Raw genomic sequence first — 25,905 nt, forward strand, 5'->3', positions numbered from 1 at the left:
GTGAAGAACCTCAGGTTTTACTCTTGATTAGTTCTTGAGACTTTCAAGACCTTTAAGACTCCCACTGTCCTCTTGACGTATAAGACTCTCTTGTCAAATATTCAAGGGATAGTGCGGATTCTATATCAAGACAAACACTTCACACAATTGGCCTTAGTTGGTCTTTGTTTAATCCAAAACATCACAACTTACCAACTTCAAATGTACAAGAGTAGGACACTTTTACTCTTACATTTGACAAGTGTTATAAACCTTTCTTTAAGATATGTCACTCAATTTATAGTCTTGGAGTATGACTCTAAGACTTGTTTTGAAACGAAGTATGACTTATCTTCTTGATTTAACCATTTCAACAATCCATGACTCCTCTTCTTAGTCATAAGAATGCACTAAGATGTCCATAGAAGACCAATTGTGATGTGGTTCTTAAATCATTAAGATGATCACAAAACATGATACTAAAGTACTCTTCCATCTTTTCAGATTTGAGAAAACTTTTATCTTTCTGCCTAATTTGATTCTTCTCATTCGTTCTGCCATACATTGAGACTTTTCCAATGTTTCAGAATTATACTTAATCTTGTAAGTATAACCATATTTACTAAACTTTAGTAAATCATGACGAATAGTCTTATCGATCTTTATGGTGGACTTGACCAGTGCACAAGAATGTGTACTCGATCCCTTTAGTCCTTTACTTGATTCACACATCCATGTGAACAAGTCTTAATTTTCCAATGCTTGAAAGTTCACATTCATCATACTATTCAACTTGCATGATTCCAAGTTTCGGTCCAATTGAAACTTGGGCGATGAGGAACTTTCCTGATTTGGTAAATTTAGACACTACCACAAATGAAAGAATCAAATCCATTTTCCAATATTGCTGTCAGTGGAATCATATAAGCAACAATTTTCCACAAATGCCATTGTAAGGATACTTCAAATAAATAAAATTAAACAATTTTCTTTTATTTTAAAACTTTGCGGAAAAACTTATCCTTACAATCCACATGGTAAATTGTTGTTATCTATTCCTTACCAATATATCATAACTTCTTACGCAACTGCTCAAAATTCTGATGCGATCGAAATCCACCTTCGCGATCAGAATCAACATATACTTCCTTTAAGATTTCTCTCTATTCTTTTATTCTTAAAACATCAACATGTGACCCAGTCACATCATGTAATGAGGATCTCAGAATAGAACTTAACAGAGTTAGATAATGGGCTCTACCTGATGTAGATTCAAACTTATTGACTTTAACATCCTTAGGTAAATTTGGCAGCTTTGCAATCAACGCCCCTTCCTTTGGCAAAATAAACATATAGACCCTTTGGTAATAGGACTATCTCAGACTTAGCCTTTCTCTTTACCATTTGGTCAACCGGGTTGACTATGGCCAATCCCTTTCCATTGGGAAGAGAATGCTTTTTCTGGATTTCCAGTGTCGCCATTGTCACTGTCCATAAAGTTTTTGGGAAGTTGATCTTCTAATCAAATTTGCTTTACTATCGTTCCAAATCATTGCTGATTCAGCAGCACCAAGCAAATAGATATGATCATTAAGGTTCATGTCATAGTCTGTTTCATAGTAGTCCCAAAGGAACTCACTATGTGACTTAGAAAGTGATTGAACATCCAACTTTCTCAAGACTTTGACACCCAACTCTCCCAGCTTGTCAATATGTGACTTCATCTCTAAGATGTGATCACACATAGACCTTGCTTGCCATTAGGGCTTGAGTGACCTTGAACTTGTGGCTTAGGGAGAATAATTTGAGGAGGTGGAGGAAGAGAAGTATGACTTCCATGAGCCAAACTCGGGAAGTCATATTCATTAGGAAAGCTTGGTTTGGGAAGATCATTGTTGTCTAAACCAGACATCAATAATGGGAGAAATTCACGTAAAGTTGATTTAAGTCCTTAATATAACACCCAATATGATATATTAAGGCTAAGACCCAACAAACTATTTTATAACTTGGAAGAGGGATACCGTAATCCAAGCTATAAAATATTTGAAGGTAGGTGAATGACGATTCACCAATTTCCACCAAGATAAACGAAATGTATTAATAGGTTTTAATTGGTTTTGAAACTCCTAGATTCTTTTGAGATTCATTGAACTTTTCAATGGCATGTTTCAATATCGAGTGTGCCCTTCAGGTTTTGTGACTGGGATGCCGAGGATCATAAAACAAGGTGTGAAGTAACCATGCAAATTACTTGGTACCCTTAATATTTACCCCTCAATCGATGTGCCGGTTAACTACACACGCTCCAACGATACTATGATAAACATTAAGTTACCCTTTGCCTACCTTGTTAAGTCCAGGTTAGTGTGCCGGTTAACCACACACGCTCCACTAACAGCTTAAACAAAGTGCAAAGTGTAATTTCATGGATTAGCACCTTATTCACATTTTCCTAAGTAACTAAGATTGGGAATTTATAAGTGTTTAGTTACTTAGTATTTATCATTATACTTATAATGAAGGGAGAATTATAGTCCTTGTCCTACCTGTTCGGCTAACGACCTTCCACCGGTCAAGGAAGCGGTGGGTGAGAGTGGACACCCATTAAACTGCCATTTTATAGGCAGTAACCTTATACCCCCTTATAGACTGGCTTCGTGAATGAGGCCTACTAATGGTAAGACGACTTGCTCCTATACATATAATATATTAAACTTTTAATATTATAATAGTATAAAGGTGTATTTTAGACATTTAAAATACTTGGTGGTTTAATCTATTAATTAAACTATACTCTTAATTTAATTAAATTTGAACCATGTCATTATGGAATTATTAATTCTCTTTTAATTAAACACTTTAATTATCTATTAATAAAGTCCATAAGAGTTAATTGAATTATTCAATAAAAACATCATAATTCCAATTATTAAATTCAAAATTAAAACCATTTAATTAATTGTTTAAGTTATGAACCCAAGAGTTTTAGAATTCAATTCTTTTTTTTTTATCATAAAAAAACTTTTTCCAAATTCCAAAACTTGAGGGCAAGTTTTGTAACTCTTGAAAACTTTTGGATTCCATAACTTATGGAGTTAATGGTGTTTTATGATGAAACTTTCCATGTTCCACAACTTAAGAACAAGTTATGGAATTCTTTAAAATATTATCACCAAATTTTGTAACTCCATAAAAACTTTGAATTAAATTTTTTTTTTAAAAAAACTTTCATATCCATAACTTATGGAAGTTTCAAAAACCCTTAAGATCACAACTTTAAAAAAAACTTTTGAGCTCCAAAATTTTATGACAAAATACGTAACTCCTTAAAACATTTAGATCAAACTTTTAAAACTAATAAAATAATCATATCATTTTATCTTTTACTAAATTTGACCTAATTCAACTCATATAACAAATGATTCAAATTTTACAAATAATTCGTTTTTCACAAAACAAGTAATTATCTTAAAATTTGACAAACGTCATGTTTTTTTTTCCTTTTTTTTTCAACTTGAAAATAAAACATTTGCATCAATATAACAGAAAACAACCCATGGCTCTGATACCACTGTTGGGTTTTGAGCATTCTAACACTCCTATGGTGTACATGCAACCCTATAAACCTTGGATCTATGTTTTCTCTATTATACATGCAAATATTAAATATTCCAAGGTTTCATCCTAACTAGCATATTATGAAGCACCTATACTACAAAGTTCTAGTTAGATGACATACTTTTTGATGTAGCTTGATGTCTTCAAGCTTTAAGAGCTTAGCCCCAATAGTGTGGAAGCCTCAAGTGGAATCACAAATCACCAAAACACCTTGGAAAAACCTTTAGAGAATATGGATACTTGGCTCACACTATGAAATCGGTTATTGCCCTCTTTAGTGTATCCACACTAGCCACTAGCATAATTTCATGAACCATAAGACCCTTTATATAGTGTGGAGGATTAGGGTTAAACCCTAATATCCATGACCTTTCATTTCCTAGGATCCATGGGTTAAAGCTCCATGGACTATCCATGAAGACTTAGCCCAACCTAAATGAACTTGGCCCACTACACATATATATATATCTAAGAGTCCATATTTAATTAGTTCCTTTTGATCACTTAATTAATTATAAATTAATTCTTGATCAATACTAATTAAATAACATGATTATATATCAATATATTAGAACTTATAATATATTAATATAAATCATAAATATACTATTCTCAAAAGACTGTCCATATACATTGTGTCGGTGAAGTGCAACCCAAATGGATCATGCCGGGTCGGGTCAAGTACATACTAAATATAGTTATGGACTTAGACATTAATCCAACAGTAATAGGGTTGAGACCTTAATCATCTTTAGTCAAAAATATATATATGAATTTCATGTTGGATTGGTTCAACTTAAGGAAATTCTATATATTGCGTTCTCAAAATTCGATTATGATTACGGCATCCCTCTTCATAGTCAAATTTTGAAAACATTGCAAATAAAAATATTGTCGCAAAAGACTGGTCTAGAATCATGTCTTTATGTGACACATCATGAATCGTGTACCATTTGCTTTGGGTACAGGATCGATTGCATGTGCTATAATATTTGTCATTTCTAAATTTTTCCAAATGCCCAGAGGCATTAAGAAGGGAAAAGGTCTAGAATTGGATATGACTAAAATGATTAAGCAATTGTCGAGGACAATCTGAGGTTTACCAAAGATTGGTTGCTCAGGGACAGTTGGAAGTATAGTGCTAATTTTGGAAGGACCATATTGACATATTCTGAAAAGAGGCATCTCTTATTCAGAAGTGATAGTCAAAATGAGAATATGGAGTTGTCTCCATAGGTGGAAGTTATCTGTGTAAGATTAGAAAACTTAATGCAAGAAGCATGTCCAAAGCAATGTACTTTGAATATGAGACTTAGTTTCCATGGAGTTGATCTCCATTGGAATACCTTATAATGACTGTTGACAAGTCTTTGTGACTTTGTACATATTCATTACAGGAGGGTCAGTGCATATAAGTTTAAAATCTAAACAGATTTCGATAAATGATAGGAATTTGAAATTCTCACATTTTTCGATAAGGATTTGAGAGTGTGAAATTAGAATCATTGAAATTATGTTCAATTGGTTTATTTCACAAAGTAAGGATCATAGACAAACATAGAGTGCATACTTGGTGTATGGCAAAGCTATTTTTTAAGAAAAACATAGTGTACATGCTTGGAGCATGGGACAACTAGTGTTTTTAATTCAAGTATAAAGTTGATAAAACCGAAACAATGAATAATGAGTAATCAGTATGGTGATAAATAAAAGTGTTTATTTATATTCATAGGGTTTGATACCATATTTGATTCATTTATTCTTGTGTTTCGCTTTGTATGTTTTGACTTCCAGAATAACTAAGTCGCTCTTCCTGAATGATTAAGTTATTCAAACCATCCACAGTCGGTCATATGTTGGTAGTAGATATGAATCAAGACTGTCATGGGTTGGTTTGTAGAGGTCCAAGTTGGTGGACAAAGTGGTGCTACAACACTCATGAGTGCTCATAAGTTTTGAGTATTGGATTCAACCCGCGCTCATTTGAATCACTTCATGGATTTTATCACGAGTGATCAGGAGACGATTATATCTTATATTCTTCAAACCTAGAGATATGAGTTGTTACTATGAGTTGGTTATACATTGATTGCACGAAAACGCATTTGGTAACTCGATGTTATAAAACGTGCCTTTGTGTATGATTCAACAAGTAGTAGAACAAGCCATATGAGTCAAAGTTTATCCATTCCTTTTACGTTTAGGATAAAAGCGATATCTGTGGGCCCCTCGATGATTTAGCGATGACACATGTGAGTGCTTGGCCAAGCCAGGACTGATTTGATTTGTTCAATCAGTCAGTCTTCATAAATCGAAAATCGGGAAACAACAAATGGACAGAGAGAATGATTATAATCCATGTCTCAGTCCATATGATATCTAGAATGGAGGAATATATGATCCCTTATCTAATGGACAAGTCATTGACAAGTTCAGAGTTCGACAGCGGCTTTAAGAGCTATGATTGCCAGTTAGGTTTTGAAGTCATACTCAATAATAGTTTTAGACTTATCAAAGTGGGAGACTATTAGATTAATGTCTAAGTCCACAACTATATTTGGTATGTACTTGACCCGACCCGGCATGGTCCATTTAGGTTGCACTTCACCGGCACAATTTATATGGATAGTCTTTTGAGAATAGTATATTTATGATTTATATTAATATATTATAAGTTCTAATATATTAATATGGAATCATATTATTTAATTAGTATTGATCAAGAATTAATTTAGAATTAATTAAGTGATCAAAAAGAACTAATTAAATATGGACTCTTATATATATGGAATGGGCCAAGTTCATTTAGGTTGGGCTAAGCTTTCATGGATGGTCCATGGAGCTTTTAACCCATGGATCCTATGTAAATGAAAGGTCATGGGTATTAGGGTTTACATGGCTGTAACCCTAATCCTCCATATATATAAAGGGGTCCTTGGCTCACAAAATTGGCACAAGTGTGTGAAAATAAGAGTGGGCCGATTTTAGTGTGCATACATATTCTCTCAAGTTCTTCCAAGGTGTTTTGGTGATTTGTGATTCCATTTGAGGCTTCCATACTATTGGGGCTAAGCTCTTAAAGCTTGAAGACATCAAGCTACATCAAAAGGTATGTCATCTAACTAGAACTTTGTAGTATAGGTGCTTCATAATATGCTAGTTAGCATGAAACCTTGGAATAGTTAATATTTTCATGTATAATAGAGAAAACATAGATCCAAGGTTTAGAGGGTTGCATGTACACCATAGGAGTGTTAGAATGCTCAAAACCCAACACTACCCTGGTTCCCGAAACCTGCTGTCTGAGAGTCTCGAAGGCTGTCTGCTGCTCAAGCCCCCAACGAAAGGCCACCGACTTCTTGGTCAGTCGGGTCAAAGGAACTGCAATCTCGGAGAAGTCCCATATAAAAATCCGATAATAACCCGCTAGACCCAGGAAACTCCGAATCTCAGCTGGAGACCTCGAAATCTCCCGCTGCATCACGGCCTCTATCTTGGCCGGATCGACTAGAATACCCTTCTGGTTGACAAGGTGCCCAAGAGATTGCACCTCATGCAACCAGAACTCGCATTTGGAGAACTTTAAAAATGTCTCTCCCCCACTTAGATTCGACTAAATCTTCACGGTATGTGAGAATTGAAGGATTCCCAATCCTTCTTACTTCCTAATTGTCCACTGATGACAACCTGTGCTTACCCATGCTAGCGATCACTTACCAGTTAAACCTTAAGATCGCCCATCCACTGAAATCTTCAAGAGTACTCTTGAATCTGGTACAGTCTGACACCTCAGACCATCTCCCATGCTGTCCACTAAAGACCTTAATCTTCACTCTGGCTGACGAATCCTTGTTCCCACTTCCAATCTTGCAGCACCACTAAACTCTAACCAAACATATCCCACGCGAGAAATGCAATTCTCTTGAACATCCAATTACCGAACACCCATGCGCCTAACACTCGCAACTGACTCCACTATCTTCATGCTACCAGTCCTCCCCTAGCAACGGTACTGCCTTGAACTCCGAAGTTCATCCATAGACAATTTTCGACCATACCTGAACCATGATAGAATCACTGAACGCTGACTTCACTGGAGAACTATCGCTCTACTCCTGACCGAGTATCCTTTAAATAGAACTCCTGCATAGATCCCGACAAAGATCCGGAATGATAACGGTACATGCGGAACCCACTCCGCAAGATGCGTCCCTCTGTGGGTTCATCAAGGACCTTTCGGCATGCAGGATGGCATATATGATCCTTGATAACCAAAACACTAGCAGAAAACCGCCCCGAGATCTGACTTATCCAAACTCACTCACAATCCCAAAGTGATACGTATCCCCAACATCCATCTAGTAGCAACAGAAGATGACATACCCGCAACATCTGGAGGAATACTGATCACCTTCTACTGACATGACCAACCCCGCTACCCTTTAGTAGCCTAAACCCTTGGAGCGAGTAACTCCCTTGTGCACTTTCCTGTACGTGCTGCACTGACTCCGGCCCTACTGGCCTTTCACCCGATGATCATAAGTTATGGGTCTCTTCCCGGGACCCTCTACTATATGCACCTGGCACAACCCTCTCTTTCCAGGGTGCTCCAAATCGATCTCGCATCTACAACTCTTGGAAATCATATCCTTCAGGGTCTGACACCCTATCACACTCACTAGCTCGCTTGCCAATGGCTAAGCTGCAACAACTGGAATATCCTATGTCCCCAAACCGGGTCACAAACTCTTCCCTGAAGCTTCTCAGATTCTCCAAAACTCTCACCGATTTGAGTATGGATCTTGTCCTTTCAGTAGTACGGGTCCAATACTACCTTCCACACCTATCCATACTTTCCTCAGCAATCCTCCCAAATCCTCCAAGTCACTTTCTCAAATTGGTACACCCAAGTCTCACTGAACCTCACTACTAACCCACTAAAACGTATCCTAGGCTTTCGTAGGTTCCCGAACTAACCCAGTCCTCAGCTGCTGAAAGATTCCCAATAATGTCAACTAGCTACCTTATAAATATAGCCACATGCAACAGAGATCAGATAATCCTTCGAGTAAGAGACCCATCCCTAGAACGGTTGGACTCAGACAAGAGCTGGGCAATTGGGTCAAGTCCATCACTCTGAGATTATTCGGCCTGTGTCCCATGTGACTTAGCATATTCACTTAGTAGCTAACTCACATCACTAAGAGTCCCACAAAGCACAAAGCAAACAGCATTCAGACAATGGAAAATCTAACCATCATATTCCAATCAAACCTTTCTATCCTCTAATCAGGAATCTGTACATGCAATTCAAAGGCTCATACAATCAGGCATAACCTAAACATGTTATCCTATCACTGACTGATCAGTACTAGCATGCAAGTCTACAAGCACATACAATAGGCAAATAAGGCATCCTACTAGATCCTCAGCCCTAATCTAGCATGCAGTTCTCATAACCATATTATATCATATCATAACATAACATGTATGGGTATCTTGGGGAAACCTTACTTGAGCTCGGCTGATTGCACGCATCTTACACTTTGTTCTTTTCAAAGTTCTGTTCTCTTTTCAAATTATTTTCAAACTTCTTTTTATAAAGGGTTTTTACTTTTGAAAATTTTCATACCAAGTCCTTAGTTTGAGTTCAGACACACCCGAGAGTGTGCCCGAATCCCTCAAACCAAGGCTCTGATACCAACTTGTAACATCCCAAAAATACAGGCCAAAAATTTCATTTTTAAATACGTTATTATAAAACGAACAGTATAATAAAACATCCATAATATCATGGCATGCCAAAACCAAAGTAGGAATAATCAAAACATGTTATCATAAAACAATATCAGAGTATAATCCCAAAGATCTCATGTGCAGAAAACCATAGTGTGATGCGCTGCGATCGAGCCGACTCCTTTCCTTTAAAAACGAAGTACCTGAAACCAAAACTGAAAACCGTAAGCACGAAGCTTAGTGAGTTCGCCCATCATACCACATACCATACAATCACATAGCATACATACTGCCGGGAAATTCTGGGGTGCCCGGCCTACCCGATCCTGCCATTATGGGGTGTCGACCTACCCGTGTCAAGCCATTCTGGAGTGCTGACCTACCCTTCGGTCCTAACAACCGAAGTCCGGGGATTATTTCACCCACTACTACTACTACCACACATATCATAACATAATCATATTGTCAGGCACATTTGGGGTGCCCGAGCTACCCTTCGATCCTTACGACCGAGATACGAGGACTATCTCACCTCCTACTACAACCACATAATATCATAGCATAAACATACTGTCAGACATATATGGGGTGCCTGACCTACCCTTCGGTCCTAACAACCGAACTTGGGGACTATTTGTTAGGAAAATATAACCTAAAATTATACGAAAGAACAAAAGCATAAAATTCTTGACTGAGGCCTGTGTTTAACACAGTTTCCTTAAAACAAATTCGCCCTATATGGGTGTTTGTTTCCCAGGATACAATAGTAGAAAGCAATTCTTCTAGATTGCTCGAACCCTCACTTGGCCCGGATTATACCTTGGTTGCAGCAAGAGAGAAAAGATGAAGCAGAAGCGTAAGAGAGGAATAAAGTGATTTCGTTTCATCCGGTGTCTAGAATCAGTCACATATACATTGTATATATACTACCCAATGTAACCGATGCAATTAAAACGAAATCGTAACTGTCACAATTAAATAAGAAAATTAATCAAGAAATCAAAACCGAAATCTATGATTAATTGCTCTTAATTCGGTTTTGTAACTGTTAACCAAAAGGAAAAAATGCAAAAAAGGTCCTTGAACTTTTCTGGTCGACCGGTGGTGCATTCGTGCCCGCAGGACGCGTGCTCGCACACAAGTTCAGTAGCCCGAAGCTAATTTGGCTCGCATTTTCACCCCCCTGCGTGCGCGCGCAAGAGAGAGCCTTGGTTCTCATAAGTCATATAAAGGTAGCTAGTCTTTGTAGTTATAAACCAATTTCCTTTTCATTCTCCACCAATGTGGGATGAGTTTTAAACCCACTTAACTCTTTTATTTTTTCTTCCAATTGCCCTACTTTGACAAGTAATTTCTCATTCATTTTAATCCGTTTTGGACGTGTGATATATCGAAACGTAGATATCACGGAGGAGAACACAAATATATAATCAATAACTCGTTTTGATTATATTTAGAGTCCAAATTTTGTGCTCAAAAATGGAGAAAATCCATTTTTGGGAATTAATTAAATTAATTTTAATGGAGAAAATCCATTTTTGGAAATTAATTAAATTAATTTTCCAACAATCCCCCACATGAATGAAAATTGCTTCAGCATCCGCAATTCCAAGCTGCTTTAGGTAAAATCCAGCAGTTGAATCATGCACATGATAGGTAGGTTTGACCCTTTGAACCTTCCTTTAAGATACATATTTATTTTACTAGCGTACTAGTAGACTCGATGTCCTTGAACTGTTCTGCCATTTGTGTAAATAATCAATACATGTCTCACATGATTCTCCCTGACCCAGTTAGTTTCTCATTGATGTGTCCGTTTTGGTCATGGACACTTGCCTGGTTCTGTAAGAGCTCTTAGGAACTTGCCCATTCATTTCCCTTTGAAGCGACCCCACTTCTCTCTCACATAGGTGATTATATCATAACCATTAAAAGCTAAAGCGTGATGATTTCCAACTTATCACCAACTACTATAAGCTTAACCTGCATCACTGTTATTTATAGGAATGGGTTGGGGTTGACCCCCATAATGATCCATATATGTTATATGCAAGTAGGTTGTCCCATTGAACCTAGATCTTGGGATCTCCAGTCAAATAGGTTGGGTTTTCCTTCGCAATAACTTATTCGTTCATGGGTTTTAATCCCATTCCTTTTGACGATTTTGCAACTAACTCCCTGTTTAACCCTTGGGTTAGCGGATCCACAATGTTATCCTTGGACCTTATGTAGTCAATTAAGATAACTCATGTTGAGAGTAGTTATCGAATAGTGTTGTGTCTTCGACGGATGTGTCGAGACTTACCATTATACATAACACTTTGCGGCCGTCCAATTGCTGATTTACTATCGCAATGGATTGAGATTGTCGAAACTGGTTTAGGCCATCCTGGTATATCTTCCAAAAATTGTCAGAGCCATTCAGCTTCTTCTCCACTTTTATCAAGTGCTATAAATTCCGATTCCATGGTGGATCGAGCTATAACTGTTTGTTTTGAAGATTTCCATGATATAGCTCCACCTCCAAGTGTGAACAAAAACCCACTGGTTGACTTGGAGTCTTAAATGTCAGATATCTAATTTGCATCACTATACCCTTCTATCACCTCAGGATATTTTGTATAGTGCAACCCATAATTGCGAGTATATCTTAAGTATTGTAATAATATTTTAATACTCTTCCAATGTTCATCACTTGGATTACTGGTATATCTAATTAGTCGGCTTATTGTAAATGCTAAGTCAGGTCTGGTACAACTCATAAGGTACATCAAACTACCAATAATTCATGCATATTCGACTTGTGCAACTCCTTCACCTCTTTTTTTACTTAGATGATGACTTGTATCAATTGGTGTCCTAGCTACAGTAGTATCACCGGAGTTGAACTTCTCAAGAATTTTATCCACATAATGGGTTTGATTTAAAGTAAGTCCATTTGCAGTCCTTGTGATCTTTACACTAAGTATAACGTCTGCTAAACCCATATCTTTCATGTCGAATCTTGCCTTTAGCATGTCCTTTGTTGATTGAACCATTTTATCGTTTCTACCAACGATAAGCATATCATCAACATAAAGGCACAAGATAACATAACCCTCACTTGTGTTTTTAACATAAACACACTTGTCACATTCACTATTCTTGTATCCATTTTCCAACATCACATGGTCAAACTTTTGATGCCATTGTTTTGGGGCTTGTTTCAACCCATATAATGAATTCACTAGTTTGCAAACCTTTGATTCTTTTCCTGGGGCAACATACACTTCTGCTTGTTCCATGTAGATTTTTCTCTTTTAAATCCCCGTTTAGAAAAGCTGTTTTAACATCCATTTGATGTACTTCAAGATTTCTTATAGAAGCGATTGCAAGTACCAATCTAATGGATGTAATACGTGTGACACGAGAGTATGTATGAAAATAATCAAGGCCACTTTTCAGTCTATAGCCTTTAATTACTAGTCTTGCCTTGTACTTGTCAATGGTTCCATCCGCTTTCATTTTCTTCTTGAAAATCCATTTATAGCCTAGTGGCTTGCAACCTTGAGGTAAATCCACTAGCTCCCATGTATGTTTTTTCAAGATTGAATCCATTTCGCTTTTAATTGCCTCTTTCCATTGAGGTCCTTCTGAGGAGGTGACTGCCTCTTTGAAAGTTTGAGGCTCTCTTTCAACCATGTAAGTGTAGAAATCATCTCCAAACGACTTCTCCACTCGTGTCCTTTTAATTCTACGGGGATCTGTTTCGTCCTCTATTTCTTCTTGATAAGAGGATTCATTGTGCTTAATTAACTTTGAAGCATTTGTCTCAACCTTATGAAGACATGGAAACACATTCTCAAAGAACGATGCATTTCTTGACTCCATTATTGTGCCTTTGTGAATTTCTGGAATTTTTGAGCCATGCACAAGAAATCAATACGCACTACTGTTTTGTGCATATCCAACAAATATGCAATCAACAGTCTTGGGTCCTATCTTAACCACCTTGGGTACAGGTACCACGACCTTTGCAAGGCACCCCCACACTCGAAGGTATTTGTAGGATGGTTTTATACTTGACCATAACCCGTATGGTGTTTTAGCCGATTTCTTTCGTGGGACCTTATATAAAAGGTAGTTAGCTGAAAGTATAGCTTCCCCCACATTGAGGGTGGCAGCCCAGAACTTAACAACATGGCATTCATCATTTCCTTTAAGGTCCGATTTTTCCTTTCTGCCATACCATTTTGTTGTGGTGAATAGGGTGCAGTAAGCTCATGTATGATACCATGAGTTGCACAAAATTCCTCAAACGGTGACACATATTCACCTCCACGGTCACTTCTTAGTACTTTAATTTTCTTATTAATTTGATTCTCAACTTCACTTTTATACACTTTAAACTTCTCTATAGCCTCATCTTTACTTTTAAGAAAATAGACATAGCATAATTTAGTGCAATCATCAATAAAAGTAATAAAGTACTTATTTCCACCTTTAGATGGAATTGATTTCATGTCACACACATCGGTGTGAATTATTCCAAGTGGTTCGGTTGTCCTTTGAATGTACTTGAAAGATTGTCGTGTTAATTTCTATTCAACACAAGTGTTGCATTTGTATTTTGATTCAATGTGAAAGTGTGGTATGTGATTGAGTTTAATTAAATGACGAAGAGTATCAAAAGTAACATGTCCTAATCTAGCATGCCATATATTTCAATACTCAAGCAAGTACGTAGAAGAGTTATTTATTTCATTATCGTTGTCACGTGGCTTAAGAGCCATTACACAAAGTTTGAACATACCCCTATCAGCATACCCCTTACCCACATACACACCATTCTTTGTTAACACAAATTTATCTGACTCAAACACCAAGCAAAAACCATGCTTGTTCAACAACCAACCCGACACAAGATTCTTACGAATTTCGGGTACATACAACACATCATTCAACGTCAGCTCTCTTCCCGATGTCATCTTCAACACAATCTTTCCAACACCTTGGATATCAGAAGTGGCCGAGTTTCCCATGAACAACTTGTCACCGTTATCCACAACCTTGAAGTTTCTGAACCATTCTCGATTTGAGCAAACATGACGGGTAGCTCCCGTATCAATCCACCACTCCCTTGGATTGGACTCCACAATATTAACTTTAGAAATAACCGCTGTAAGATCGATGTCAGACACATCTTTGGTTATCTTCTCCACAACATTTGCCTCCTTAGCCTTCTTTGGAAGCTTGCAATTTGCAGCCCGATGACCCCGTTGGTCACAGTTATGACAATTTCCTTGAAACTTTTTCTTAAAAGTTCCACCTTTGGCTCCCAAGTTTGAACCCTTTCCTTTCTTTTGGAATTTGCCCTTTCCAGATTTGTTCTTCCCAGAAGTTTGACCATGCTCCACCACATTAGCTTTCTCAGAAGTATGGGTATAACTACTCTTTTGAGCTATCTTATTTTCCTCTTCAATTCGAAGGCGAACAATAAGGTCCTCAATGGGCATTTCCTTTCTCTTATGTTTCAATTAATTCTTGAAATCAACCCAACTAGGTGGTAGCTTCTCAATCATGGAAGCAATAGAAAAAGGCTCATTCAACCCCATACCCTCGGCATGCATGTCATGTAGGAAGACTTGTAGTTCTTGGACGTGGGACATAACAGTTTTGCCATCCACCATTTTATAGTCAAGAAATCGGGCAACCACAAATTTCTTTGTCCCGGCATCTTCAGTTTTATACTTTTTGTCCAATGAGTCCCATAGTTCTTTGGATGTCTTTGTTACACAATACACATTATAAAGTGAATCAACAAGGCCATTAAGAACATAATTCCTACTCAAGAAATCAGAATGTTTCCAAGCATCAATAGTAGTTAAAGCTTGCACATCTCCTTCTCCTTCGGGCATCCGAGGAGCCTCTTCAGTTAATAATCTAGCAAGATTCAATGTGGTAAGATAGAAGAGCATCTTCTGCTGCCACCTCTTCAAGTTCAGTCCAGAGAATTTCTCAGGTTTCTCAGCATGATTGACCGGCATGGTCATCATTGGAGCTCCTTGAGCATTAGGAGTTCCATTAGGCTTTGGTGGTTGGGAACCTTCACCAGTAGTCATGCTACAAAAGGAAGCAAATGTAAAACTGTTAAAGATTAAAATTCAATAACCACTAAACTGTTAAATATTGTCTGTTTCTAGAAACCAGGTTCTGAAAAGCTATGAAACAAAAGAAAGAATCTAAAAATTGTTTCAGAAAACAATTTCTGAAAATAGTAACAGATTATGGATGCAAGAAATTTAAACAGTTAGATACAAGCAAACAGAAAAGCAGAAGAAACAGAAAATGTCTTAGAAAAGGATTTCTGAAAACAGATTATGCAAGTGTTATGGAGAGAAAAAAAAATCATTTTATAAACACTGTAAGACGAAGCAGAAACAATTTTTTTTCAAGTTCGTTTCGCACAAAAAATTTGTTTTAAGACTGTTAGGAAAATATAACCCAAAATTGTACGAAAGAACAAAAGCATAAAATTCTTGACTGAGGCCTATGTTTAACATAGTTTCCTTAAAACAAATTCGCCCTATATGGGTGTTTGTTTCCCAGGATACAACAGTAGAAAGCAATTCTTCTAGATTGCTCGAACCCTCACTTGGCCCGGATTATACCTTGGTTGCAGCAAGAGAGAAAAGATGAAGCAGAAGCGTAAGAGAGGAAGAGAGTGATTTCATTTCATCCGGTGTCTAGAATCAGTCACATATGCATTGTATATATACTACCTAATGTAACCGATGCAATTAAAACGAAATCGTAACTGTCACAATTAAATAAGAAAATTAATCAAGAAATCAAAACCGAAATCTATGATTAATTTTTCTTAATTCGGTTTTGTAACTGTTAACCAAAAGGAAAAAAATGCAAAGAAGGTCCTTGAACTTTTCTGGTCGACTGGTGGTGCATTCGTGCCCGCAGGACGCGCGCTCGCACACAAGTTCAGTAGCCCGAAGCCAATTTGGCTAGCATTTTCACCCCCCTACGTGCGCGCGCAAGAGAGAGCCTTGGTTCTCATAAGTATTACAAAGGTAGCTAGTCTTTGTTGTTATAAACCAATTTCCTTTTCATTCTCCCACCAATGTGGGATGAGTTTTAAACCCACTTAACTCTTTTATTTTCTCTTCCAATTGCCCTACTTTGACAAGTAATTTCTCATTCATTTTTAATCCGTTTTGGACGTGTGATATATCGAAACGTAGATATCACGGAGGAGAACACGAATATATAATCAATAACTCGTTTTGATTATATTTAGAGTCCAAAATTTGTGCTCAAAAATGGAGAAAATCCATTTTTGGAAATTAGTTAAATTAGTTTTCATGGAGAAAATCCATTTTTGGAAATTAATTAAATTAATTTTCCAACAATCCCCCACATGAATGAAAATTGCTTCAGCATCCGCAATTCCAAGCTCCTTTAGGTAAAATCCAGCAATTGAATCATGCACAAGATAGGTAGGTAGACCCACCGGTACTGGAAGGTAACTCACCTCACACTGCTGAAGTCCCGTAGACACAATCCCAGCTGCTGGTTGACAGATTCTCGAACTGTCAATATCAAACATCACCCAATTAATGATTGGGTCCCAACACAAAAATTATAAGTCCATGCTTGGGGCAGAAAACTACTTTACCCCTATCTTAGCTTGATTCAAGCTCAAGCCCCAATCCAAAGGCCCAAAGGTCAATCTGTGAATCAAGGCCCAACATATGGCCCAATTTTCCAAATTGGGCCCAAACCTTTACATGGTCTCACTCTAAGGCCCAACCATTTATTCCAGTCCAACCTTTGACATTCTACTGGCCCAATATCATATAATCATTAAGGCCCAAACGATGGCCCATCTATGGCGTAATTTTCCAAATTGGGCCCAACCCTCAAATGGGCCTTACCCTAAGCCCATCAACATATACTAGTCCATATGATTATCCTTGGATGGCTCATTAATAATCCAATTACCAAATCCCAATGGAAAGGCCCAACCCAAGGCCCAAGTGAAATTAGGGTTTTCATATAAAATGATGATTAGGGTTAAGTTTTCCTACTTAACCCATTAAGGACTTAATCCATTAAGTCCCACATGGCCTTAGGTTAATTTGCAATGATTATTAATTAATATTTTATGTTCATTAAATAATTCTGATGCGGTCTTGATAAGTCCCAAATCAGGGTTTCCAACCCATCTTAGCCCAATAGGCCCAATAGCTAGGTAAAACGAATCAAACACGACAAGGAAAAGCACACCGCCACCCGACATGGTGGCCGGTGGCGGCAGGAGGCGGTAGCCACCACCCTACGGTGGTGGTTAGGGTTTCTTTCTCATTATTCCATTTCCAATTACATTTTACAAGGCTAAATCTCAAGTAAACACACACCCACTCACTAAAATACACACACACACACACAGCCACCTAATGGTGGCCGGCGGTGGGATCTTCAGGATTTTGCATGATATAATTGCCTGAGTATATGATGCTTGATATCCTAGGGTTCTTCTCTAATGGAATTGACATCATTACGGTAGTTTCTTAGTGAATGCATCATGGTTATGCATAACTAAGATTCTATAGCCTGAGAATGTTTGCTTTGGCCTTATTTCCTATTCTTGTTTGATGAAGGGCTTAGCATAGGATCAGATATTCGACAGTTTATAGCGTCCATTGTTATGTATGACTAGCATACACGAGTGCTGCAGGGTTGGTGGTAGTTTCATGGATGAGTTGTGTGGGGTCAGTCGGCCAGTATCAAGATGTTTAGCCTTTCCTCTAGGAGTGAGGATTGAGTGTATGATTATGCTAGTGTGTATTGTTAGGTTTGTTGTGATGATCCTATGAGACGAATATGGGTAGGTGTGGAAGGTAGTATAGGCCCGTACTACTGAAAGCACAGGACCCGTACGTGTAACAAAGAAGTCACAATCCCTAGGGCTTTATTGGGAGTTGGTTCCCCCGATATGATATGCGTGTTATCTAATATCCTCCAGGTCTTTTTCAGTATGGTGACTACGTGTTGATTTGAGGCTGGGTCCGATTCGGGATCAGGAGTTGGTAGTCAGGGTGGGTCAGCTGCGTTGGATGACAGGATCAGGGAGATCCTGCAGGATAAGGTTGTTTCTCGTTTTCGAGCTCAGTTGCCAAAGATTTTTGGGTCTATTAATACCGCCATGATTGAATACTTTGATGAGCGTTATGCTGCTTTGTCTGAGACTGCTGCTGCTACTGCCGTTGCGGCTACAGGGCTTGGATCGGGTTGGGTTTTTCAGTATCGGGACTTCGACAATACGAAGCCCCCGACTTTCGATGGGATGCAGGACCCGATCATTGCCATGAGGTGGCTATCTGATGTGGAGGGGTTTTTCTTCACTTTTTCTTGCCCAGCTGACCAAAAGGTCAGGTCCACTCTGAACCTTCTGAGGACCGGAGTGAAGGATTGGTGGAGGCTTGCTACTAGTTTATATTCTGCTGAGCAGAGAGTTGTTGTTTCTTGGGAGCAGTTCTCGGAGATGTTCTGCTCCCGATATGTGCCGCTCGTGGAGCATGAGAGGTTGGCCCAGGAGTACTTGGATTTGAGGCAGGGTATTGAGACGATGACGGAGATCACCAAGATGTTCACAGAGAGGGCTATGTTTTGTCCTGAGTTTGCTACATCTGAGAAGGCTCAGATGACCCGTTTCTTGAGCATGCTCAAGGCGGAGATCAGACAGTTTGTTTCCCCCGGGTACTATAGTACTTTGTTAGAGATGAAGGAGGCCGCAAGGCGGCGTGAGATTGAAATTGATTTGCAGACGAGGGAGCAGAGGCCGGCCCCGCCGCAGTCGCAGCCTGCGCCAAAGCAGTTTAAGACTGTTGATGTCAGATCTAGGGGCCAGAAGGGCCGCACTTGTGGGAAGTGAGGCAAGGTGCATGAGGGTGCTTGTCGATCATCTTCTGAGTGCAATAATTGTGGCCGGAAGGGCCATATGGCGAGGGATTGCAACTAGCAGGCCCCAACACTCACTTCCAAGATTTCTTATTATTGCGATCATATTGGATATGTGAAGGCCAACTTTCCCTCACTTGTTGCTAGGCCAGCGCAGGCTTCAGCGCCGGCTACTATGAGGATCACTGATGGGACTTAGGGCATGGTGGAGCCCCCGAGGGCTCGACGCCGCGCTTTCCAGCTCACTGCCGAGGAGGCCAGAGCAGCTCCAGATGTTGTGACGGATATATTTCTATTCATTATTCTGCTGATTATGTTTTATGTTATGCTTATCTATATACCTCTGTTACGTACGTTCCTAGTGAACTCTTTGCCTGCTCTAGTTTTGTTTGTGTTAGGTCATAAATTGTGGTTTATACGTTGCTTTTCATAAGCTACTAGAGTTCTCGGTCTAGGACCGCAAACACCATGTTTTGGTGTTGTTTGTGTTGGATTTGGTGTCTAAGCCCATAACTATAACTGGGATGTACTTGACCCGATTGTAATATGGTCCTTTTTGGGTTGCCTTCACCAGTGCAATTTGATAGGATGGATTTTGAGAATAAGGTTTTTTATGGTTTATTAATATATTACAAGTATAATATATTAATATGAAATCATATTATTTAATGAGTATTGATCAAGAATTAATTTGGAATTAATTTTGTGGTCAAAAGAGACTAATTAAATATATATGGGGATTGATTATGTAAATCAATGATTCTTGTAGTGTGGGCCAATGATCCATGATTATGTAGATGGGCTAAGCTGTTCCATGGATAGTCCATGGAGGTTAAATCCATGGAGCATGAGAATGTGGAAAGTCATGGGTAATTAGGGTTTACAAAGTGTAACCCTAGCATGTGCAACACTATAAATAAGCCCCTCCTAGAAACAAAATCGGTTGCCACTTACTTTCCAAGAGGGTGAAGTTGATTTTGTGCTAGTAACTTATTCTCTCAAGCCTCCTCTTGCATATTGGTGTTTGTGAACCAATAGAGGCATCACACTTGAGGTGCTCAAGCTTTAAAAGGTCAAGAACTACAAGTCCTTCTAAGAGGTAAGTCATGTAACTACATGTATCATTCAATTGTTCAAATGTATGCTAGTTAGGACAATACTTTAGAAAATTGAAAATATGCATGTATAATTAGAGAAAACATAGATCCAAAGCATTTAGGGTTGCATGTGCACCATAGGAGTGTTATAGTGCTCAAAACCCAACAGTGGTATCAAAGGCTAGGATTGTTTTCTGTTATACTTGATGCTTGTTAGTTTTCCAATTTGACAAAATCGAATTTTTTGCATCTGACTGATGGACTCGCCGAGTACACTGGCTGGCTCGCCGTGTCCACTCAGAAACAGACCAACTCGACGAGTCCAGTTCATGTACTCGCCGAGTTGATGGCTCTGTGTGCTGGATTTCGTGTTTTTTGGCTAGAATTGGATTATGATCATTACCCCAAACTGTTTTTTGAAACATGAAATCTATTTTTTGATATGGTAGTGATCATGCTTATCCAATTAAAAGATAATTGTCATAATTTCAAGATTTGTATCAGTTTATATGATTAGGCTAATTTCTTGAAGATTGTTGATATGAATTATCTTGTTCTTATGAGTTTAACTAGATCATGGATGATTTATTTGATTATTGTGTTAATTAAAATAATGATCTAAATGCCTTTAATGGACTCCATAACTTATCCTCAAGTTATGTAAAATGAAAAGTCTCATACATTAAAATGACATTATACTCATAAGTTATGGAAAATGAAAGGACAATTGTCAAATATTAAGATAATAGGTTAATTATTTGTTTTATTTGATATGATTTGTCCTTATGAGTTAGTTTAGATCATGATTAAAATTATGTGATAATTTTTCCTTGTTAGAATTGATCTAAATGTTCCTTAATGAGTTCCATAACTTGTCCTCAAGTTATGGAACATGAAAAGTCTTATCTTAAATGTTTTAATGAACTCCATAACTTGCCCCCAAGTTATGGAAAATCAAGAGTCTTTTCATAAATCCAACATTAAACTCATAAGTTATAGAATTGAAAAGTTTTGATAAGTTTCAAAACTTGCCCTCAAGTTTTGGAATTTGTAAAGTCTTACTAATAAAACTTTAATTCCAAACCCTAGAGTTTTAAAAGTTAAAATTCAACCCTTATACTTTATAATATTATAATTTTAATAATATATATATATATATATATATATATATATATATATATATATATATATATATATATATATATATATATATATGTAAAAGACAAGTCGGTCTTACCGTTAGTAGGCCTCATTCACGAAGTCGGTCTATAAGGGTGGTATAAGGTTACTGCCTATAAAATGGCAGTTTAATGGGTGTCCACTCTCACCCACCGCTTCCTTGACTGGTGGAGGGTCGTTAGCCGAACGGGTAGGATAGGACATTAATTCTCCCTCATTAAAAGTATAATGATCAATATAAAGTAACTAAACTTTTATTTAATTCCCAATCTTAGTTACTTTAGGAAAATGTGAAATGGTGCTAATCTATGAAATTACACTTTGCACCTTGTTAAGTCGTTTGTGGAGCGTGTGTGGTTAACTGGCACACTAATCTGGGACTGACAATGTGTGGCAAAGGGTAGCTTGATGTTAATCATAGATCAATGGAGCGTGTGTGGTTAACCGGCACATTGATTAGGTGATTTGTAACATTAAGTGTACCAAGATAATTTGCATGGTTATTCACACCTTGTTTGTGATCCTCGGCATCCCAATCAAAAACTTGAAGGGCACAATCGAGATTTAAACATGCCATTGAAAAGTTCAATGAATCTCAAAGGATCTTGGAATTTCAATCCAATTAAAACTTAATAATGTATTTCGTTTTTCATGGTGAAAATTGGTAAATCATCATTTACCTACCTTCAAATATTTTACAATTGGATTACGGCATCCCTCTTTGCAATTGTAAAAATATTGTGTTGGGTCCTAGCCTTAATATTTCGTTTTGGGCGTTATATTAAGGACCTAAATCAACTAAGTTGAATTTCTCCCTTGTAGATGTCTAATTCAGACACCTATGGTCTTCCGAATCTTTTAGGAAAAGCTTTCCACATGAAGATGATATTCCACAATATCATACTTCACTTCCTCCACCTCCTCCAATTATTCTCCCTAACCCAGAAGTTCGAAGACTTGAAAAGTTCAAGGTCACTCAAGCCCTATTGGCTAGTAAACACCAAGATGGAAGGTTTGTGTGTGCACATGTCTTGGATATGAAGTCACACATTGATAAGTTGGGAATTTTGGGTGTCGTTTTCCCGAGGAAGTTGGCTGTTGACTTCGTTCTTCAGTCACTTTCCGAGTCGTATAGTCCGTTTGTTAAAGACTACTACATGACAGATCGCGACGTGACCCTTATAGACCTTACCTATTTGCTTATTGCTGGTGAATCAGAAATGATTTGGCGCAATGGTTAAGCAAATTTGATTGGAAGATCTACTTCCCAAGCTGCCATGGACATAGGTAATGACATAGATAGTCCAGAAAATATCCCTTCTCTTATGGGAAGGGAATTGGCTATGGTTAAAAGATTTGACCATAAGAGAAAAGCCATATCTGATATAGTTCCATGTACAAATGCCAATGAGTCCACTTGTTTCTACTGCCATTTGAAGGGACATTGGAAGCGAAGCTGTCCTGAACACCTGAAAGATCTAAGAGAAGGTAAAGTCAAAAATGTTTGACTCTACTTTAGGTAAGTCCACTATCTAACTCTATTAAGTTCCTATTTGTAGATTCTTAATAGATGATGTGATAAGATTACATTTTGATGTTTTGTAGGATCGGAGAAAAGAAAGGAAGCTTAAAGAAAAAGCATGTTGAGTCTGATCGCGAAGAGATGGATTTCAATCGCATGGCTCGATGATCAGATTTTTGAGTTGCTGCTTAGGAGTTATGATAGATTGCTTAGAAATATATAGTAACATTGTTTTTATTTGTAATTGCATTGTAAGGAAAAGTCTTTCCGCACCTTTTATAAATAAATAAATAAAAATTTATCTTATTTATATTTCCTTGCAATGGCATATGTGAAAATTGATGTTTGTATTTTTTAGCAATATGGATTTGATTCTTTCGTTTGTGGTAGTGTCTAAATTTACCAAATAAGGAAATATTCTGATCACCCAAGTTTCGATTGGACAGAAACTTGGGATCATGCAACTTGTATTGTATGATGAATGAGAACCTTCATCTTTAGGAAATTAGGACTAATTCCTTATTTACATGTAAATACGAGTCAAGTGAAGGACTAGGGGATCGGGTACACTTGGTTGTGCACCAGTCAGGTCCACCACAAAGAACGACAAGACTATTCGTCATGATTTACTAAAAGCTTAGTAAATATGGTTATGCTTACAAGTTTAAGTGTAATTCTGAATCATTGAAAAAGTTTCAATGTATAGCAGAACGAATCAGAAGAGTCAAAGTCGGCAGAAAGATAAAAGTTTCTCCAATCTGAAAAGGTGCGAGAGTACTTGAGTATCATGTTTTATGATCATCTTAATGATTATGAAAACCATATCACAATTTGATCCTCTAAGGACGCCTTAGTGCATTTGTTTGGCTAAGAAAGAGGAATCAGGAATTGTTGAAATGATTAAATCAATTAAGATGAATCATACTTCATTCCAAAATCAAATCTTAGAGTCATGCTCCAAGATTGTATATTGAGTGACATATCAGCAAATGTAGAGTAAAATGTTTTCTACTCTTGTACATTTGAAATTGGTAAGTTGTAATGTTTTGGATAAAACAAAGATCAACTAAGACCGATTGTAAAAAGTGTTTGTCTTGATAAGAAATCGCACGATCTCTTGAATATTTGTTTGTCAAGTAATGTTTCTTGACAGAGAGAAACTTATATGTCAAGAGGTCAGTGGGAGTCTTAAAGATATTGAAAAGGGTTTTAAGAACTAATCAAGAGTAAACTTATTTTTAATCACTAGCACACGGCTTGAGGTTTGTAACCTATTGTGTTGACATATTCTTGTTTTTGTGGCCATTCCAGTTAAAGTTGACTATGCAGGTGAGTTCTATGAGTTCTCAATTGTTTTCATAACAACCCAGAAGCAATGGTAGGGCCTTGAGCTGCCAGGTGGCAAGAAATTAAGATTGAACAAATTCGGTCCATATGAGTTTGGATTTGTCACTAACCTTGTCTTGTGATTATGGTTTTGACAAATTCACATGGATAGGAACACATACACCATAAAAATCTAAGTCTCATAAGGTTTCTCTCCGCTTCATGAAAATGATTGTGAGGAAACGCTTTCACTAAGTAGATTTTAAGGAGATAGCAATTGTGATATTTGCATTCTCAAATTTGATTATGATTACGACATCCCTCTTCATAGTTCGAATTGTGAGAAATGGCAAATAGTTTGAACATTCGGAACATGCTGTTGTAAGTTATGAATGGTTTAGACACACATATGAGCTATCTAAGGAAAGGTGTATGAGTTTGAGAAGCCTATACAAAATCTTATTCAGAGCATCTTGTATCAGAAATCTGAACTTTGGTAAGAAAATCAACAAGTATTGATTTCTAGAAGTCCAGCTATTTCTGAGTACATGTCAAAGCTAGTGGGAGCATAAGTGTTATGTTATTAAAGAAATAATTGTTATGCTAGTGGGAGCATAATTATTATAGTAAGTGTTGCAAGTTAGCAATGTTAATTATAGAAAACAAAGTTTTCAATTCGCAAAGTTGTAGGGTTGAAAAGTTGTTTTGCTATAATTAAGGGAGAGGAACTTATACTTCATTTCAATTCTAAAGTTTAGATTGAGATTTTAATCAAATTTAGTCAAGGATTTATATGAATACCATGTTGAAATGCTTCAACATTGGAAGTTCTATATATTGAAATATTATAGCAAAAGACTGGTCAAGTATCATGTCTTTATGTAAGACATTATGAATCGTATCGCATATGCTTCGGGTATAGGATCGATTGAATATGCTGTAATATTCATGTGTTATAATTTTCCAAATGCCTGGGGCATTAAGAGGGAAAAATTACTAAAATTGGATATGACTAAAGTTATTAAACAACTGCTAAGAACAATCCAAGGTTCGCCAAAGATTGGTTGCTTATGGATAGTTGGAAGTATAGTAATGGATGGACCATATTGACATTATTATGAATAGACAGGATTCTATTAACAATGAGTTGTCATATGGAAAATATGGAAATGTTTCAATAATGGGAGATGGGTATCAAGAATTTATGAGAAAGTTAGAAACTTTTATGCAAGAAGGATGTTCAAAGGAATGTGCCTTGAATATAAGACTTCAGATCTATGGAATTGTCTTGTAACAATATCCAATGGAATGTTTTGTAATTGACAAAGTCTCTGTGACTTGTGTACATAGTCATTACAAAAGGATCACTATATATAAGTTTAAAATCTAACAAATTACAGTAAGCGGCAAGAACCTGGTATTCTTTCACTTATGATAAGGATTTGGAATTGTGAAATGAGTATCGTTGGAAATGTTTACATTTGATCTATT

The 25,905-nt window shown here is 37.4% G+C and overlaps 1 protein-coding gene across 1 annotated transcript; it reads right to left on the bottom strand.

Moving 5' to 3' along the window:
* Nucleotides 1-14,852: 14,852 nt before the first annotated feature.
* Nucleotides 14,853-16,049, bottom strand: LOC145121946 (uncharacterized). The gene is made up of 3 exons (XM_079057628.1): nt 15,987-16,049; nt 15,523-15,536; nt 14,853-15,438 (listed from the first exon to the last, which is right to left on the bottom strand). Exons 1-3 carry the CDS (start codon nt 16,047-16,049, stop codon nt 14,853-14,855), a joined length of 663 nt encoding a protein of 220 aa, XP_078913754.1.
* Between the last annotated feature and the right edge of the window lie 9,856 nt (nt 16,050-25,905).

This window comes from Lactuca virosa, chromosome 6, assembly GCF_052849685.1.
Source record: "Lactuca virosa cultivar CGN04683 chromosome 6, Lactuca_virosa_CGN04683_v6, whole genome shotgun sequence".
Lineage (NCBI taxonomy): Eukaryota > Viridiplantae > Streptophyta > Magnoliopsida > Asterales > Asteraceae > Lactuca > Lactuca virosa.

Excerpts from the sequence above, each read along its gene's own strand:
- LOC145121946 (XM_079057628.1), bottom strand. The coding sequence starts at position 16,049 with ATGAAATCACTCTCTTCCTCTCTTACGCTTCTGCTTCATCTTTTCTCT.